This window comes from Triturus cristatus, chromosome 11 (genome assembly GCF_964204655.1).
Source record: "Triturus cristatus chromosome 11, aTriCri1.1, whole genome shotgun sequence".
In the NCBI taxonomy this organism is placed as follows: domain Eukaryota; kingdom Metazoa; phylum Chordata; class Amphibia; order Caudata; family Salamandridae; genus Triturus; species Triturus cristatus.
Genome location: NC_140594.1, coordinates 920,705,695 through 920,726,495, shown reverse-complemented (window position 1 = coordinate 920,726,495; position 20,801 = coordinate 920,705,695). Strand labels below are relative to the sequence as shown.

Below are 20,801 nucleotides of genomic sequence, written 5' to 3'. Positions count from 1 at the left end.
ACCTAATAATTGCAGTGCTGAGAGAGTCGTCACTGTTACTATGTTTACACCGACACACACCAACTTGTTTTTGAGAATTTTATTGTCGCTCTGCTATAGGTCGTCCTCCATCGCTGTGGTCACTTCTCCCACTGTCCGATTATTTGGGAGGTAGGTGTACCCACCTCGCCACGATGTGCAGATATATGTTAATTGGTCCTGAAGAATTGCCAGTCGATCCTCCTGACGAGCAAGGCAAGAAACATGTTGACCTGCATTATTACGAGTAGAGCGTATATATCTTGATTTATCACAGTCACACATACGCCACTCGACCTTCATTTTAATGAGGCAGGGATCCTATCTGAATAAAGGTCTCTTATTGGATTCCCTTACCTGTTTTAATCACTGCACACACTTAATCACTATATCTACTCACATTGGGCCCCTCACCCCCACTACATCATACGGCGTGGAACAAAAGATCTCCGCCAAAGAGCCCCACATTGGGTGCCCGTCGGGTATTGCAGCGCCGACCCGATGAGGAGCAGGCCCAATGATGAAGCATGACACCTAGCTGGCTGGGTGTATGAGGGCCTTAGTTCCAAATAAGGGAATTTCCCTATCCCCCCTTAATATCAGTTGGACTACGTTCATAGTAATAGTTATCCTGGCTCCCTCTCCTGCTTAAGACTCTTATAAGGAACTACATACTCTCTTTTGTTTTGATTATTATGGGCATGTATGTAGGACCTTCTAAAGCCCACTTGTCCCCCCCTTTTGTTATAATCATTTATTTATTAAAAGTTACTCTATATTTTTTATTTGGCTTGGTTGTTTCTTGTGTTGTGTTTTCACTTTATTGTTGTTTGAGTGTTACATAAATACTTTACATATAGCCCCTAAGTTAACCCTGAACGATTTGGTGTCAAGCTACTGAGGGGTTAAGCTCAGGTTACTTTAGTGAAGCCCAGGTTAACTTAGTGACTTTTTGTGGTTCATCCTGACAAGCATTGTGATCGTTGCCTGAGTGGGACTTCCACCCCCTTTAACCAATAACCTAATTTCTTACACATATATATCCATATTCAAACATTTGCTTATGTTTTACCCCAATGAATCACTTAGCAGTGAAATGTACTTGGAAATATAGTATGTGTGGAAGGGTGTGGTGTCTGTCTCTCCTAATCCCTGGGACACCAGTGGCTGCATCTTCGTAAATCGTTGCACTACAGTTTCACTGTTAATCAGTATATGAATGTGCATTTTACTAGCGATTTCTTTTTACTTATTTGCAGATTCATACGACTTTTTGACAAGATTGATGGCAGACAGATTAAATGCAATTGTTGTGTCAGTTGAGTAAGTCATTTACTGTTTCTATATTCGTATATGTGCAAAATGAATACTTATATTTTGTTTACCTATTTTTAATGTTTACCAACTACCTCTTTAACCAAACAAGTCCTATACTTTGATCAGACTTAGATTGTAGACACTAACTGTCATGGTCAGTAACTGAAATTGCAAATATTTTAACAGGTGTGTAGCCTTTCTGAGTCATTCTATGTATTTTGCTGAATTTATCTATAACACCATCATTTGAAAAAAAATCTGTTTCTGGCATGGTGGTGGGGAAAAAACTTGTGGACCTAAGTTTATGTCGAGGTACTATTTAACCCCATTTTTTCTTTTTAAAGAGGTATCCACATTAGTTTAATTTCTTTGAGCATCATCGTGGCCCACTCTCATAATATGATGTGAATTAGAAGCTCCATACAAGTTAAGCACAGTTTTAGGTCTGGTTTAACAAAGCAGTTGCCTGCATGACATATTGTTATCAATTATGTCAACTATACAAAGAGTGGTTTTGGGGTTTGTCTAGAAAAATATTTCAGTTTCATATAATACAGTTGGCTCTCTGATGTATTACTATGCCTCTCAGAGAATATATTGCAAGGTATTAGAGAGTATTTTACATTTCAAAAGTACTCTGAATCATCAAAAATTAGAAACTGTATCTCATAGATCCATTGCATGCAGATATCAAAATGTTGTGTTTAATTTTCCTCTACAAGCTTAATGATTTATTCAGTGCTCAAATGCTAATCAGATGTATTGATATTGAATGTCAATAACTTCAATAACTTTATTCAGTACATTACAGTACCCTGATATATATATGCACAAAGATTATACATATATATACATATATATATATCGTCAAACACCAGTCCACCAGCCGTCGCGCCTCACGCCTTGTGTGCTGCTCGTCGCAAGGTGGGTTACGTGATAGATTCCTCAACCGCAAATCTCCCGTCCTGAGAATTGCTTTACAAAATGAGCACACTCTGGATCCACATATATTTTCAATTATTTCGGCGTTGTTGCCTTCTTCAGTGTCAACTGTTGATTACAAAACTCATGCTCATAAATAAAGTTGTGCTATACAAACTGACCGGAAGTCAGTGACATAGAAAGCGTCTTCGTGCAAAACAAAAAATATAAAGTTTTAATTGCAAGTGTTGCAGACATCTCAAAATGGCTATTATATATAATTATATGCAATGTATCATTCCCATCCTCATTCCGGGCCTGATGCCAATCATTCTTTCATAGATAAATCACATATTTATAAAAATGTATCATGTTACCTCACATATCGATTCAAGTTTCTATTTTCATCATTTCACATAAATAATATTCTTTACATTGATTAACATTACGGCCATACTGCACCTCCTGTACTTCATCATAATTAGAAAAGAAACTTTGGCTAAACACCATGGATTGTTCTCATTGGTTCAGCCTTTAGTGTACAGTGATTTATTCTATGCTTTAGTTGGATTCGGAATACTCAATGTGTCTGCCACTACTCGTTTGAATCACGCCCTGTATAGGCACTTTCAACAGTCAACTAATATACTATACAATTCTAAGATAACAAAAAATTATAAAATTACTCAAAACAGGACTTCTTTAAATTGCGACATTCTATTGAGAATTCAGTGACTACAGTATTTACACTTAACCCTTCCTAGTATCCCTCTGGGGTGCTAAAATATATAGGCACAATGCCTGCAATCAGGAGTTTAGACCGGGGGTGTATATCTTTCTAGTCTCTGGATTATCCGTCATTCTCTTAGTCTATATGGATACACATTTCTTCCTCATTAATCAACCTTCTCGGGCCCTTACTTTGCAGCTTCATGATCTATTTGTACTTCCCTCATACTATTTGCCACATGGGCATTCTAAACAGTATATCATATGGTCTGAAATACATCAAGAAACTTTGCTATCTGCGTCTTTGCTTTCTTGCCTGGTATTGAGTATTCATTTACTTTACTGCTGTTTTTGTAGGCCTTACATCTAATGCATGGAAAAAATCATTTTATGGGATCCTGCTTCTTGAGTTTGGCTTTATCATGACTCTTGACTAAATGGTCTTTTAAAGATGTTCCTCTTCTGCAGATCACTAATGGTCTGTCTGATATTAGTTTGCCTATTGTATTATCAGACTTTAACATACGCCAATTCTTTCTTAAGATTTGGAACACTTCTATTGATTTATCAGTGTATTCTGTGATCAATCTGATTTTATTTTCTTCTTGTGTCTCACTGCTTCCCATTTTATCACTAAGGAGATGCCCCCACTGAATTTCATCACTCCTAGAGTCAGCTTTGTCCAAAATCCCTCTGCAGTACCCTCTTTTGAGAAACCTCTGTTTAGCTTTTCCTTTTGCTTTCTCATATTCCCAAGAGGTGGAACAATTGCGCTTCATCCTAGGGAACTCCCCCAGGGGGATGTTATTAATCACACTTCTAGGATGGTAGCTACCAGCATGCAGGATTGAATTCCCTGCGGTGGGTTCATGATAAAAAGCAGTGTGTAAAGTATTATCCTCTACATACACCCTGAGATCAAGGTAAACTACTTCCTTCTTGCTGATACAGCTAGTGAACCTCAGATTCAATTCATTGTCATTCAATGCTTTTATTTAACTCTCGGCTTCACTTTGTGGGCCCAGCCAAATGATAAAAAGATCATCAATATAGCGTGTCCATAAGGCCACGCTATCAACCCATTTCTCATTGGTACCCGCCCAGGCCACATGCTTCTCACACCAGCCTATGAAAAGATTTGCATAGCTGGGGGCCAAGCACGTTCCCGTGGCAGTACCCTGCTTTTGTACATAGAGTTGTCCTGCAAAGTTAAACATATTGTTGTTAATACAAAACCAAATAAATTCAATTAAAAATTGATTATGCTCTTGAAACATCAAGGGTCTTTTTTGTAAGAAGAATTTGATTGCCTCCAGTCCTTTTTTATGTTCAATACATGTGTGCAGGCTTGTGATGTCTAAGGTGATAAGTAACATATCCGACTCCCACCTTGTCCCTTCAATCGTCCGTAAAAAGTCTTTTGTATCTCGTAAGTATGAGATGAGATCTTTTATCATAGGGGAAATAAAACAGTCTATGTTCATTGCGGTGTTTTCAAGGAGACTGTCTATTGAGGACACTATTGGACGTCCTGGAGGAAATTGTTTGTCTTTGTGGACTTTGGGTAGATGGTAAAAGGTTGCCAGCTCTGGAAATTCACAGTTCAGGAATGTATAGTCTTCCTGCTCTTTCTTGAAATGTGTCTATCCCATCATGGGGTGTAGGTTGGATTCTCTTGGATTTTATCCTTAAATTGCTTTTGCAACTCCTCTGCCCTATGACTATTTCTTCAAGCATTCGCATTGCACCACCTTCCATGTCTCTTTGGAAGTGCGACTCATCATCAACTTCATGGAGAGTCCAAAGTGTCTCTATGTCAGCCCTCGTTAACTGATCATTGGGCTCTATTCCATCCATCTGGGTATTTTCTCTTCTTCTGGGATTGAGCAGATAGATTTTCATTAATTTGATCTTCAGCACAAATTTGTAAATGTCTAACCAAATACAGGCATGGCCACCTACATCCATCCATCCACGTCACAAAGATTTCTTAAAAAACCAGACCCTTAAGCCTTAAGGAATTTCCCCCAGCTTGATTATTGATTTCTCCAAGAACTCATTAAGTATGCATGAACATCTATTCCTTAGGGGTTCATTCATGACGTTCCTCTGACCGACATTTACGTCAATACTGGCATTCCTAGATACCTTCAAGGTATAAATATACCAGCACTTGCCTTGGCAAATTGCGGTTTCCGGAGGATTCGATCTAACCTAGACTACGCGGTTTGCCACGGAAAGTTCGAGTTCCAGCCTGATGCACTGACCAGACACTGTCATACTCCTCGCAGAGAATCCAGCTCCAGTGGTCTCTGACTTCCCTTGCGGGGGGTTAAACTATAGAGTCCAGAAAAGAGATTCCAACCTCTCTCATTCTCAGGTATGGAGCTGACTAGAACTTAGAGAAACTTTTGGCAACTAAAATGTAGCTAGCTATACTTTAGAAGTAGCACCTACGTCAAACCTCGTACTACACTTAGGTTAGGTACACTGGGGTAGAACAATTTAGAAGCATCAGATGAGTATCACATTTTAGCATATGTTATTTATGTATGTATTTTGATAAATATATGTCATAGCTACAAACCATGCTATTGCAGTGCTATTTTATCTTTCTGCTAACCTCGTACATATTGTACTTTGCAGTCTGTCTTACGATTGTAGCAATTGCACGAGAAATAAGACTGTTCGATAAACCCTTTTATTGAAAACGCCCGTCTCTCTATTTCTGTGCAACTCTGTAGAAACGAAGCATGCACGATTGACTGAGGGAAACTTTTATCTATTGTTTCCACGATTCTGAGACTGTTCCGATTCTAAAGGGAAACAAAGTTGTCATGTTTATGCGGTTGTCAGAGGCTAATCCCTCCTTGTATATTCGAGAAGTTTCTAGTGACCTCTAAGTTAGCTGGCACAAACAAGTAAGTAAGTTTAATATACTCGATAGAGACATACTGACCTTAGTCCTATGTCAAATCTATAGTGTATGTTATTCCAATATGCAGAGCCTATCAAGTATATAGGAACTACACTACAAAACAATAAAACAATAATAAACAACAATAACAAAATAGTGTTTTATTATTTTTCATAAATCTTTATTTTTTTTTAATTTCAATAGGTAATGCAGTACTTCCATGATAGTACTGTGGTACTCTGTTACCTCTTTAGATAATATATGGAAAAATCAAAATGTATTTTCCTACCTATTCATAGTTTTGTAAACATTGGACTTGGCCCTTCTGGCAGGTTCAACCCTGAACTTTTTGCTTTTTTGTGACCTGGTGTATTAGTGGATTTAGGCCTCTAGGCGCTTTCACACTGTGTCCCAGTGGAAAGTGTGTGCGCTCTGGGTTACATTGAATGAGACTGACCTGCCCTCCCATAGGAATGCATGGGGAGTGTGTGTGTCCCTGGTAGTTCCTGATGCGTGGGGAGTGCAGGAGCGAGTTTGTTATGTGCGGACTCGTGTGATGAAATGCTGCGTGATGATGTGTGCGGCGTCAATGTACCTAGTGTGGAAGTGCCACTTCTAGAAGTTGGCATTTCTGTGTGCAGTGTGAGATGAGTGCCTTGTCTGGCGATTGGCTGGCTGAGGTCATGTGATGGGCTAGGGAATCCCCAGAGTCAGGATGGGTCTGCCCCAGTGGTGAGTGGAGAGATCTGCATGTTGATGAGTGGGAGGAGTACACCTGGGACCTGAATAGGGCTGGGCTTTCCCCACACAATGCTGGCTCCACCCCCTGTGGTGCGTCTAATGTCCCTGGCCAGTCCTGTGAATAGGGAGAGGGGCTGAGCAAAACAAAGTGCTCAAGAACCAGTTGTATCTGGTTCGCCCCTTCCCTGCACCTTGAGACGAAGGGAAATGGTGTATAAAAGAAGGGGCTGTGACCCCAGAAAAATGTTCTCTTTTGGATCCTGACAGAGGGGGGCTTGCTGCTGGTGGGGCCCAGGAGGGACCGCCATGGGGGCTACCTCCCTGCTGGAGGACCCTGTGTGCTGGCCCCTGGGCCCTACCTTGCCCCCCTGGTGCCTCCAGGACTTCTTGGACCCTTTTATGTGTTCTTGGACTTTGCCTGGGAGGAGCGCTGTGTCTTCCCTGGATGAGAAGTGCTTTATTTTGTCTTGCCGAAGAGCGCCTTCGTGATGACCAGCAGCGCTGAGCTGCAATAATTTAGGAGGGAACCCCTACGTAGGGATTCCCCCGCTTTGCCTGTGGTTTATAGTGGGTGCCCACCCTGCTTGTTTTGTTGCTTTCGGTGCGCAGGTGCCCACCCTGCATCTTTATTTTGCGTGATGGCCTTGCGGGAGCCCACCCCACTTATGTCCGCTTGTGGTTATGCTGGGGGTGCGCGGGTGCCCACCCCGCGACTTTGCCGGCCTTGGGGTGCACGGGTGCCCACCCGCGACTTTGCCTGCCACCGAGATTGCCGCTCTGGGTCCCGCCGCGGCCGCCCCGGAAGTCAGGCAAGTCCGCCTGTGACGGGGGCGGGGCCGCAGCAGGACCGGAAGGTGTGCGCGTCAGTGCGGGGCTCCCGTGAGCCAATGGGAGCCCCGAAGCAAATGATACGAGGGAGGACGGGAGCCCACCCCGCCTCCCAGAGCCGAGAGATAATGTCCCGGGTCCCAGGAGGGGGCCCGGGTGAAGATGGCAGCGCAGGGCTCCCAGGAGTGAGGGAAGGGCTGATCTCTGGGGAAGCTGCAGACATGGCACAGAGTCCCCGTGGAGGCATTTCCCTGCACCCACCTGTCTAGTATGCAGTATCTGAGCGCCCCACATGGCGGAGGGCCGCTCCAACGTGGGTTATATTTTGTTTAAGGGCCCCAGTGGGGGTCCCCCCGGCCAGTGGTGACCATGCTGCCACGCCTCGGGGGCATGTTTATTTAAAGCGCCAGTGCGCTCCAATGCGGGGCACAGTTGGTTCCCGAGCCTGCGTGGCTCCAACGTGGGGGCCAGTTCTTTGTGGGACATGATTTCGTTTTAGGAGCCAGCCTGCTCCACCGTGAATTGTTTCAAAGGGCCAGAGGGGCCCGTGGTGGCTCCGCCATGTATACAGATGTCCACAGCACCAGTGCGCTCCCCAGTACTGGGGGGGACATGTGGTTTTAGAGCCTAGGTGGTTCCAACATTTTTGACATTATTCCCAGGGCCATGGAGAGCCCATGCCTCATCGTTGGCCTTCCCCAGCTGCACAGCACTTAGTGCCAGCTGCAGCGTTTATGCCCTGTTCTTGTCCCCAGCTGCCCAGCAAGTAGTGGGCAGCTGCTACGTTTAGGTTTTGGCGCAACCTGGACCCTAATGTGATTTAGGTGTTATTGTGACTTATACACTAATGCGTTGGGTGTTAGGAAATGTACTGTGTGTAGGATGTTTTGCGCACCCTGTGTTATACCTCTAAATGTGGTCTTTTCTGGTCATGAGGTTGTTCTTGCTAGTGAGACTATGTCTCCCTGTGTGATGTACGCCCCTAGTGTAGTTATACTTAGGTGGTTAGGTCTAATGCATTAGACTAATGAGAAATTGCATAATATGTTTATGCCCCTGTGATGGATGCAGGATAGGTTTTATACCTGATTCTAGTGTGATGACACTGAGGTCATTATTGCGCCAGTAGTTACTGGTTGTGCTCTACAGTGATAATTTGTGTTACAGTTAGTATATGTTCTATAAAACCAAGTGGAGATTCAGGCACTGATCTACCGTACCTAAACTTTGTATACAACCATGCTGAACTGATGATAAAATCAGGTTTTCAATTTCCCAGGTTTCCAGATGACCCAGCAAAACTCTGCCCAATATTTTCACAGTCGAATCTAAAAATGATATTGGGCAATTGCAATGAGGGTCGCTCCTGTACCCCTTTGTAAAGATAGGAAGATTGGGTCCCGTGACCAAGACTTGGGGGGTAAGTGCTTAATCACCCTCCTAAGAAAATTCACCAACACCGGAGTCTAGAGAGACTAATTGTTCTTAAAAACGATCCTGGCACTTTTTGGCTTTGGGATCTGTTTAACACAGAAATAACATCCCTAAAATAGATTATGAGATCTTCTGAACTTACTTGGCTCCTTATGTCATTGACAATGCAACCTTCTGTGGGCACTTGCTCATTAGAGTGAAGTAACTTATTAAATTATTCAACCCATAGATAATTACCTATATACCGACACTAGGGCAAGCTGAGAAAAAGGGAGCATTTACTATCTTCCAGAATTGCAAAGCATCTTTACTATAACAGACACTAGCCAGCTTCTACCACGTCTCCTCTCTGATTTCATCTTTCCTGCACCTGACGACTGCTTTACAGAGCGTCCTACAATTCTTTATGTCTGAGTGGACCCTCTGGGTAGCGTTTAGGGCATATAATAAGTTTTGATGGGTTCTCAGAACAGCTTGTCAACCCATTCAATCGGCCTCTGTAAGTTTGTGCCTTTGGGTACAGCTAATTGCTCCCAGACCTGGAGACAAATTTTGGAGAACACCCCCAAAATTGCAGCAGGACCAGATTAATCACTCAGGCAGGTCGCCAACTGTTCCCTACATTTGATCACTAGCTGCGCTAAATACTCACTGGGCTCGATATCTCTCCATTTCCGCTGTATCTCCCCAGTTCTAGAATGCTTTATGGGGCAAGTCATTTAAGTCAAGGGATCTTGACTCAGCCCAAGGGTTAGACTGAGAATTAACGGATTATGATCACTTAAAACACAGCTTTGGATATGGAAATTACAAACCTTTGTAGCCCAAGATTTAGAAAGTGCTATAACATCAATTATTGAGCCCTTGCCCCTACCAGTAAATGTCATTTTCTATGAAACTTCACATGCCACCAAATCATGACTAAACATAAGGCCATAAGCAATCAGCAACATGACTAAACATAAGGTCATAAACAATCTGCAACCTATTTACCTTTTCTCCACAGGAAGTGTGGGCAAATTGCAAGAGGCCTGAGTGACCATTATCAGAAACTCCACTGACGCTGTCATCAGAAATAGGGCACAGTCTGAGGATGAAGTCTCACCCCAGACAATTACATAGTCCTCCGTTAAATTTGATCACACTAGAGAGAGATGGAGTTGCAGGAGAAAACACTGATAGATGCTAAACCAGCGAGTCCATAGCTGTGATAAAGAGTAATGGTGAAACCAGGAAGCCCTGGCCAGTATCTCTAGTCACAAGGAACAGATTTGAAATGATACCATTGATGTGGATATGCACCACAGTCTTTGAATACAGCTGAATATTAAGATTCAGAAACCCACACAGGATCCCAAGTGCAAGCAGGGTTGCTTTCAGAAACGCCCACTCCAGGAAGTCAAATTCCTTCCCAGCATCAAGAAGCTCGACTACTACTGGGTGCTCAGGTAAGGAGATATTTGATTCACTACAGAGAAGATGGCTCACAGATTGATGGCAGTGGATTGATGCAGAATGAAGCCAGATTTTGTGGATAGTATGTGTTACATAAGAAGAGACAAGCGGGTAGCAATAACCTTAGTAATTATTTCATTATCATGATTAAGAAGAGAGAGGGGCCTGTATGAGGAACACAGTCTGGGAGTCTTACCTGACTTCAGGATTTGTGTGATCACTGCCTCTCGGAGCGTGGGTGGAAGAGACCCCACCACCTGTGCTCCCATATAGACCTCTAGCAGGTGAGGTGCAAGCAAATGTTTATTGGCTTTGTAAAAGTTACCAGTAAGGCCATCAAGGCCCGGGGCCCAATTGCCATTGAGAGCATCAAAGGCCTGTTTTATTTCCTTGCCGGAGAAGGGGGCACTCAAAAACTGTTGCTGCCCATCCGTAAGCTAGACCATAGTCACTTCGGCCAGGTAGTCCTTAAGGGGCTAGGTAGACTCCATGGTACGGGATGTGTATGAGTCCCTGTAGTAGTTAACACGCAGTTGCAGGATATGGTTGTTAGTGAGTATAGGTTTGCATTCGGAGCCCAGGAGCTCCGCTCCGATCCATCAGTTGGGGCACAGCAGTCGAGCTAACGATTGGCCGGGTCACTCACCTTTGCCATACTGCTGTGCCCAAGCAAACTTTTCCAGATAAGCAACCTTCTGTCTGCCAATTCCTTAAATTTGTCGATAAACAGTGAATATTGATATGGGTGGCTGTAGTGCCCCAACCCCACCGTGGATTGGACCCAGTTGGGAGCAAATATCCTGCAAAACGTCTGCGTGCTTGGCAATGCTAACGCCACATGTATAGGACTTGAAGACCCCCAGAGTATTGCATGGGGACAGATGATGCCATTGTTGATTGCAAAATATTTCACAATTGTTTCACTCTGCTCATCCCGAAACACAGAGTCATGCAAAGCCTCAGTGATGAATTTCCAAGAGGGGAGTGGGCATCCTATCACTGTGTATCTCCAAGACCATTCTAGCCGGGACATGATTGGACAATGTAAGTGGTAGATGGGTAACTTTGGCCACCCATGAGGTAGCAGATCGGGATCGGTGCCAGTAGCCAATATGGGACCACGTGCCATGTGGGGCAGAGTAGAATGTGTAACCTAATGCATTAGTGTGTCGCAGGTGCCAAAGGGATGCTTCTGTGGATCAGAGTGCACTCTCCCCATGAGTAAGTGCTGTAGGAGGAAAAATAAGAATTGTCTCCTCATGCCGATATGAATGTGTGGCCAGCATTTGGAGGGAGCTGAGTCTCCTGGAAAAAAGCAATGTTCATGCCATGTTGCATCAAGCAGGAAAGCACTTACTTGCCTTTGCTTGGATTGTTGAGGCCTCTGATATTCCATGTCATAAAAGTAGCTCCATGGAATGTACCTGCCTAGCAGACCTCTCCATTACACAAGGTCATGTTCAAAACCACCCAGTGACTTGCATGCATAAAATTCACTGATTCAACCTAACAAAGAGGAACAATTTAACAATAACAGAACAGCAACCTAGTCCCCCTCTTCCCACCTGCATTGACTTGGAGAACATTCAGCAAATTCCCATAGAAAACAATAACTGTCCCAACAGGCCAGTATACATCATTGGAGGTGGGAATGCTTGGCAAATGGTAGCTCACAAATCATCGCTGTAAATAAGGGTATGTCAGTGGGTCCTAAGAACACTGGGTAACAGGGAGCACTTTGCAAAGACTCAGTGTGTCTAATCACCGAGTTGTGGTGCCACAACACTATCCGGCACAAGGGCCAGTGGCACAAAAAGATGTTGAAAGGTCACTTAACTGCAGGCCGGTTGACATCAGCATTTCCGGCAGTCAAGGAATGAGAAGGGGAGGTTCGACTGAGAAGTTATGCTAACTTCAGTGCTGCCAGCAGGCGTTAACAGCTTCAGCTGGGGTGGAGAAAATCCTCGCCTTGGCAAATACCTCAACAAGCAGTTGCACTAGATAAAGCATGCTGTATTTAAGTCCCTGTTTGAAGAGGGTGTACTTGACGTCAGCAAACTTACAAGTAGATTTTCAGCAAGTGTGTCTGGGTGGCTCATTGCCGTGGACTCTGCCATCCCTATTATGTGGATGTTGTTGTGGTGGGATCAGGCCTCAAGATCCTTGTTCTTGGCCACAACAGTCTTTAATAACCTTTCAACCTTCTCCAGACGTTTAGTGGGCAAGGAGGTGGTGTCCTCCAGCTCGGTGATCTGTTTTTCAGCACCATCTTGCCTGACATTCTGGCGATCTATGCTTTCCCCCATGTGGTCTAATCTTTGGGCAAGCGAGTTGAAGTGGGTGTTGATGGACTAGAAACCTGCTTGAGGGGAAGCCATTGTGCCATCCATAGCGCCATAGGCCATCCCCTCAGGGAGGACCTTCTCAGAATCAGACATGGGGTGCGTGTGTAGACTTGCCCTGCTAAAAGACCAGTTTCCTCTGTTTGGTGTTGCCTCAACCCATTTTGATGAGGCTAGCAGGTGGAGATGGACCCACAGCAGCGTAGTGTGGAGGAGGAAGCATGAATGGCCGTCTGTGAACTCTCTAACACCATTATGGGTCTCAGGGAGGCTAGAGACTCCAGGCGTGGTGAGCTAGAAAAACCTCAGCCAGTGTGTAGGATCAGATATTGAATTTGGAAGTATTGGTGCGGGGGCACCCGATTTAGGGCACTAGAACACACTCATTCATCCATATTAATGGCATAAGTGGCGAAGTCTGTAGTACGCCGCTAGTGAGCCAAGAAGTTCCAGCAGCTCCCTATGAGTCAGAGGCCCCAGAATTGCAAACAGATGACTAGAGGTCCAGAGCCTACACAGGATATTCATCAGTAGCCCCACACCAAATATGCTGCGTAGCCTGGGGACGTCCGCCACCCACTACTGCTACGAGTGTAGCAGTAGTGTGTGGCAGACGTCCCCAGGCTACGCAGCATATTTGGCACCCTGAGAAGCAGAAAGCAGGCACATGACTGCAAATCAGAGAGGAGGGAAAGCAATAGTCAATAGACCAGACAATCACACCCAGAGAGGAAGAAGCAGTGCATGCAGCAGTGGTAAGGAGGCCCCAACGAGAGTTGAGTGCAACTCCCACATGCAACAAGGATGACTCAGTAATGGGGATAGAAATTTGAGGGGAAGCTGTATTTAAATAGGTAGAGCAGGAAGATAACCACACACAGGCATCCACTGGTAAGCTAGCACAGATCCAGGAAGACTTCAGGATCTGGCCGTGGCACCCCATGCCGCACAGAAGGAACTGGTGACAGCCACGTGGCTGGTGGAGTTAAAGCAGCCCTGGCCTCACGGTCATCCACGGCCCCTGTTGCCACTTCACATGAAGATGGGAGCCCATAGAATCATTGGCAGTGCCCCCAGCTAGTGGAGCTGGCTGGCAAGTTTTCAGCTCAAGTCCCGCAAGGCTCAAACAATGGAGCTGGAAAGCAGGAGCCTGCTCATTATGTCTGCCAGTGCTGGACCTGTACACTCAAATGGCCATCTTGGTCGCTTGCATGGCCACCTCCCCTTCAAGGTGTTGTTAAATACCTTTATTGTGTAGAATACTAAATTCTGTACAAAATAGCATTGCAATACTCAAACATATAAAAATACATAATGTACATTATTAAGAACAGCTTGCCAAACAGCAAAAAAGCAGGGTAATAAAGAGTGTTAAAATTCCTAAAGAATGACTTATCATTCCTCAGCTACTAAAGTGCATCCATAAAAGGTGAATAACATGTGTTCTACTACCTTTGGTGACTGGTGTAAGGTGTAATTCACATTAATTTTTCTTATTTCAAAACAAATTATTCTCCTATAATCCCATTGTATTAAAAGAAACCACTGACTTGAGCCATAGTGATAGATCTAAATCTAATTCAGGGTACCAATGAAGAGTATAATGTAAAGCCTGGAGTTTCACCTAAAGTGTGTCCCAATAGTGTAATTGACAATGTCATTATTGATATCATTAATACTTTTCCAGTGAAAAAGCTGAACCTCAGAAATTATTTTTGCCTTTTGTTCCAGTACAGAATGTGCTGAACCATGTACTAGCTACCATCATCCATCCATCCTCTGAGAAATCAAGGGATAGTCTCAAGATTCTCTAAAATGTTTCATTTAAGCTCAACTCCTTATTAAAGAACTCTTTCCAGTGTGTAACATATTTTATTTTCATTTTCCAATTTTTGACTTTTTGAACTTAATCAGATTTCTATATCTGGGCAATAGCTGGTGAATCCCCTTTACCACCAATCAACAATAGGTACGATTTCTACCACAGAAAATGTGCTATGCTGGCAATAACCTTGTTTCCAGAATTCCTCTAACCGTGAGCAAAGCCATAACATATGCTCCAAAGTTTCATGATAAGAACCAAATCTTGTGCACACCAAGGAAACTTTCCTACTTATCTAATTCAGATCCACCAGGTTGTTCCAGAGGTACACAAGTGAGAAGTATTGGATTATTTTCCAATGTATTGCCAGAGTTATTTTATGCATGTCTAGGAATTGATGGAGCCATTTCCTTTTTAGTAACCCTGATTATAGCCTTCTCCTTCCACTTATGTATTATGTCCTTCCAATCTTCATTACAATATGAGTTTAAACATTAATTATTAGGGATAATGCCTTTCCAAAATTTGTGTGGAGAATATTAGTTAAAAAAAGTTAAAATATTTCCAGATATCATCATTTAAGTCAAAATAACTTTTTATTTGTAAATATTTAAAATCATGTTAGGATGATGTAACACTCTTGAATAGTAAAATTAAGCTTCCACTTTTAGGTATTTGAAATAGTTTCAGAAACTCACCCGTGGTCTATCTTCAAAACCAGCGTAACTTATCTCTTCACCGGGATTCTTATATTTTTATCAAAGGCGAGTAGGCTGTCCATGTTTTCTACCTAATAGGAATACATTTGACCCAGACCAGAGTTCTTGAAATCTTACCTTTTTGAAAAGCTTGGGGCTCGCAGAATTATCTCACTTAGTTGTACTCATATTGTGGGTGCTCCAATTCGGAGACAGCCCCTGCGCTACCTGCAGTGAGAATTATCATTTTGCACAAATGATGTGCCTGCGTAGTAGACTGAGAAAACTTCAAACAGGTTCTCACTAAACTGGTTTTGAAGTTTGAGACAGTGTATCCACATTCCTGTCCATAAAAATTGTATACAAGTGGGATTCAAACAATCCCACTAGGTTCCAGTTCCAAGCTCTTCATGACTATTGAAGAGAGCCACTTCTGTGAGTGTTTGGCAAAAACTCCATGCTGTCCTTATTTGCCAGTTCCTTAGTCCTCTAAAGACCACCTGGCTATTCTGACATGCTGAAATGCTGAGAGCCGGACATTGCTTCGTATGCTCCGTGTCTCCATGCACACTGCAGCTCTGGTTGGAGTTGACTGGTGGGGTTGGTCCTTTCTAGATCCACCCCACTCTAACTCCCTGCTCTGCCGGGCAGACAGCAAGAAGCCAAACTGCCATACACCAAATGCAAATAACAGTCCTGCAAATATACAATGCATGTGCAGTATCTCTAGGAATTGCAGGTTTTGGGAGGAGAAGGAATCATTTGCCCAAATGATGTGCTTGGCAAGCAGCATGAGGGCACTTGAAAGAGGTCCTCCCCAAACTGTTTTTGATGTTTACGACAGTGCATTCACATCCCTGACTAGAACACTTGTATAAAAGTATGATTCAAACAATCCAACTTTGTTCCAGTTCCAAGTTCTTCTCAACTAAGGAGTTGAGTGCTCCCCTCAGTTCTGAAAGGACTGCAGTGTAGCTAGGACTGGTGTCTGCATGGCAGGCAATTTCTGCAGGAGGAGTTGAGGGTCTGCTGAGTGCCTTGAAGCTTGCCTGAAAACAGAGGAAAAAAGTTTACTTGGATCTGTAAAAGGAGAGGCTGTCCAGGAGTAACCCAGTGTGCTCCTGGGCAGATGAGCAGCTAGGGAAAGACTTTTGCTCGCAAAACCAGGTCATGCTTCAGAGGGTATTCTGATCTGTCTGCAGTTTCCAGCAAGAACCGCAACGGTCTGCATACATCAACACAGGAGGGCTATATCTACTCTTCTATTTGTATTGGGCAATGTTGGGCTCTATTTACTCTGTTGTGTGTTGTCCCAGATAAGGGCTGCATCTGCCATTCTGTGTGCACTCATGCAAGTCAGGACTGAAACTGCCTCAATGTGAGCATACCAGCCATGGTCGGTGCTGTAGCTTTCATAACGAGAATCATCTCAGCCCAGAAGTGGGCTACAACTACAAGGGGTGCCTGCAAAGTGGTGCCAGGGCCTACTGATTATTACCAGGCCATAGAGGGTGGTCACCCTTGGAGAAGACTCAAACAGTCCCCTACCTTTCAGTTGCAATCGCTGTAACTGCACAAGATCACTGCATGCCTTGGTGGGGGTGACTGAGCAGCTGATTTCACACTAGAGAAAGTACAAAGGATTTAAGAATGAATTCCTACCCACTATTTAACTGGTGGGAAAATCTTCAGAAAACAAGATGACAGATTGCACGTTTAACTTGAGGGCAACCATGATTGGTAACTGAATCATATTCATGCTTCTACCACAGTTTTAATCATGCAAAATCTGCCTATGCATTCCCATGTGGGATATAGCATGTGGAGAGGAGTAAAGGGTATAGTTCCCATAGTAAAATCATGATCAGGGATACCATCATGCATACTGAATTGAATTATGCAATATTAAGTACTGCTGTGGAATATAACATTATTTTTTTCCCCCACGACAGGCACTGAACATAACGTTTATTGTGCCAGTTGATTGACTGTTACATTCTGACCTCAAGCTCCCACACTACCATCCTTAGGAGCCTGTAACCGCTTGCCCTGTCTACCCCGAATGTCAGATAAGAAAATGTTGTATCTGGCCCAGTTGTTATGCCCCAGTAGGACAAACCCCAGAAAACCAGTGCCAAAAACCTTAATCACCGTGGTTGGCACCCAGTAGCCACTGTATGCCCTTTGACCCTCCTGAATGGGTTCGGTCAGAGATCAAACACCAGGCTAATCATTCCTTTTCTATTTTTTCTTAAAGGGTCTCATGGTTTATATAAAGGTCCTACAGCTGACTTTTAACCATAATCTTTAGATACCACACTGGTTTAGAATGCTCTCACCCTGGCAGCAGTGGCGGGTGGTGAAGTTTAAGAGTGGTGAGGCTGGACTGCACACAGGAGGGAAAAGGATGAGGTGGAGCAAGCTTTGTGGTTCACTTTAGGGGGACAGCAATTTTTAGGAGGCCGGGAGCCATTTCCCGTGCAAATCTTTTTAATTAATTGCATTTCTCATTGTTTCATCTGTATAGCCAGTAAAGTACATGGCTAATCGATCAATTATGGGGAACCATTTTTTTTAAGTTTGCATTGCCGAGTTCATTTTGTGCGAATTAAAACTGTAAGCCACACAGAAAAATAAAGGTTAAAATGCATTAAGTGATTAAGAAAACCGACACGGGGATGGGTGAAGTGACCCTCATCACTCTTGCAATGTTCAATTGGAGTCCAAAACCTGGTTATACCAATGCCCATAACGTGGCAAGGGCCAGCTAAGGACAATTCCCGTTATTCAGTAGATATAGACCATGGTGGTAGTGCCCAAACCATCCATGAAACGTAATATTCAGATCCGTATTTGTGGCAAAAGTTAGCTGAATGACTCAGGCAATCTAGGACACAGCCTGATTTTAACAACTGGAGACTATCTGATCTACGTCCTTACTCCATGGGAATTGTCCTTAGCTGTCCCTTGCCATGTTACGGGCATTGGTGTAACCAGGTATTGGATTCCAATTGAGCATTGCAAGAGTGATGAGGGTCACTTCACCCGTCCCCTTGTCCTGAGGAAGATTCGCATAGCTGAGGTATAAAAGTCCCTCTTTTGCCGAGAAGCCGGATCGAAATATTGACGCTACCCCCTACAGCACCTGGACCAATTTCCCCTTCCCCATTACCCCTTTTTACAGCCTTAAGGAAACTTTCCTTACAAACTCAAATGAATAATTTGCCTGTGGCCAGGTTGCATCTAACTGTTTATTGATTATCAGTTTTGTACAGTCTAGTAAATATATGCATTTTACTTTTCTACACACTTTGAGCTTTCTTGACTCCTATATATACACTTGAGCACTCCTTATTACACATTCCCTAGAACATTTTCCTACCTTCTTCACCCTCTAATGATTGTTCCTTTAAATGACTAAATACATTTATTGTAATAATACTTAGTGGTTTTTTCTGCACATTTATTTTCACGATTTACAGACATTTGGGAGCTGATTAATGTAAGCTAAAATACGCTGTTAATTCTGTTAATCTAACTCTTCCTTGAATAATTGGTCCAGGACCATTGTTCCTTTATAATAACTGATACCCAGGTCCAGAGACATTTTAGGAATTCCCCATTTGTTATAAAGAAAGCAAGGGCGGCAGAGATAATGATAAGCATGGCACAACAAGCAAGCGAGGGCGCGGGAGAGGGAAAATGGTAGAGAGCAACCAAGGGCAAAACATAAACATAGGCACTCTGCTAGGAGTGAGCAATGTAGTGATATAAGGAACATGGCCCATGCACCCCTGTGGCAGACAGGGCTAGGACATGGGCACAGGAGTACCAGGGCAAGGCCTGGACCACGGGGGCAGCCCATCCTACAGAATGGGCACACTGGTGGCAATGGCCAGGGGTAGAAGCTCCTTTCCCGAGGAACACCCAGTGTTGCGCAGGGGGACAAGGGGGCAGCCCAATGCCAGAGTAAGGGGCAGAGAAGAGAAGCCGCACAAAAAAAGGTGACAAACAAGGAGGCTGGGGCAGCAAACCAGGCACAGCAGGGCGAAGGGACAAGAACCTAGGCAACCACACCAGATGGTGCAGGGGCAACTGACGGGGGATAATTCAAGTACAAGCAAGACTGGTGAGGAGCCAGACACTAATGGTAAGCCAGTGAGTACTTGCACCCCTCCCCGAGCGACTCCCCCAACCACAAAGCTGCTAGTGCTGGCCAACCTCATCCCACTAACAGTGAAGGAGAGGATATGGAGAAAGGAGTTCATAGACATTTTTGCACTGCTGGAAGTGCGCCAGGCAGGCTTAGACCGACAACACAGGACAAGAAGGACGATGCAATGAGGGCCACCCGTAAACCCAGGGTAGAAAGATCAATAGACAATTGGCTGAAAGCATTCAAAACACTAACATGTGTATTCATCGAGAAATTACTGCAAAGTGTGATGGCTCTGATCTTATACGAGCAAAAAGTGCACGAGGCGCAGCAGCAGTATCAGGGCGAGGCATGGCTAAAATACGACAAGGGTTTTAGGTAGAAGATGCAGGTATGGCCAATCATGGGATGGGACTGTCAGGACATGGAAGGTTTCACGAAACACACGGCAGCGGCCATGAAGGGGGTCAGCACAAAAGAGAGTAATTTTCGTCCCTACGGGAGTAAGGGCAGATTCGAGGGGCAAGGAAATAATTTCAAGGGAAAGAACCAGGCCAGTATCAAATCAAGTAAGCCATGTTGGAAATTTGACAAAGACGAGTGTAACTGGGGGCGTCATGCAGATTCAAACACGCATGTGAGACAGGCAGGGGTAACCATCCCACAATACTCTGTAGAAGGGCCACAGGGCCAGGGGCCACCAAGGATAAGACAGGCACAAAGAAATGAGGCAAAGGCCCCTCTAATTGGGAGCAACGGGATACGAGGTGAGGGACAGATGCTACCAACACCTGTAAAGGCAAGCAGACTATTACATTTGTTAAAGGACTACCATACGATAACATACAGACAGCTTTTAGGTGAAGGCTTCACGCAAGGTTTCCCAATCCCTTACAAAGGACCCAGGGGCACCCTGGAGAGCCTGAATCTGAAATCAGTGAGAGACAACCCTGGGTTCGCAAAACAGAAAGTAGAGAAAGAAGTACAACTGGGGAGGTTGGCCGGCCCGTTCACTTCCCCCCATTGAAAGATATGGTGGTATCACTGCTCAGCGTGGTGCCCAAATACTAGAGTTTTCGCATAGGACTGTCAGAGCCTTCCACAGTGAAAATAGATTTTGGTGCTTGTCACTACAGGGATAAAGTGATATTAAGGGGCATATTTACAAGCTCATTGCGCTGCTGGTGAGTCATTTTTTTTAGTGCACCGGCGGTGCAGAGTGCCAGCCCATATTTACAAGGCCATGTAAAGCTAACTTGCATGCTTTTAATGACCTTTTAAAAATGCCCCCCTTTTGCGGATTACTCTGCTTGAAACGGGAAGTCCATGGGCGTTGCTGTTTGTGTTCCCATTAAAAATCCACTGAACCTGATGCATTCCCAGATTTAAAAAGTTTCGTAAACCTGGGAATACATCAGATTCC

The 20,801-nt window shown here is 44.1% G+C and overlaps 1 protein-coding gene across 1 annotated transcript in view; it reads left to right on the top strand.

The window, feature by feature from the left end:
- LOC146785616 (arylacetamide deacetylase-like) overlaps window positions 1-20,801 on the top strand; it is a 350,497-nt gene that overhangs the window by 155,562 nt on the left and 174,134 nt on the right. Inside the window, exon 3 of the mRNA XM_085634879.1 lies at window positions 1,278-1,341. Coding sequence (XP_085491005.1) covers window positions 1,278-1,341 — 64 coding nt within the window. The remainder of the gene's footprint in view (window positions 1-1,277; window positions 1,342-20,801) is intronic.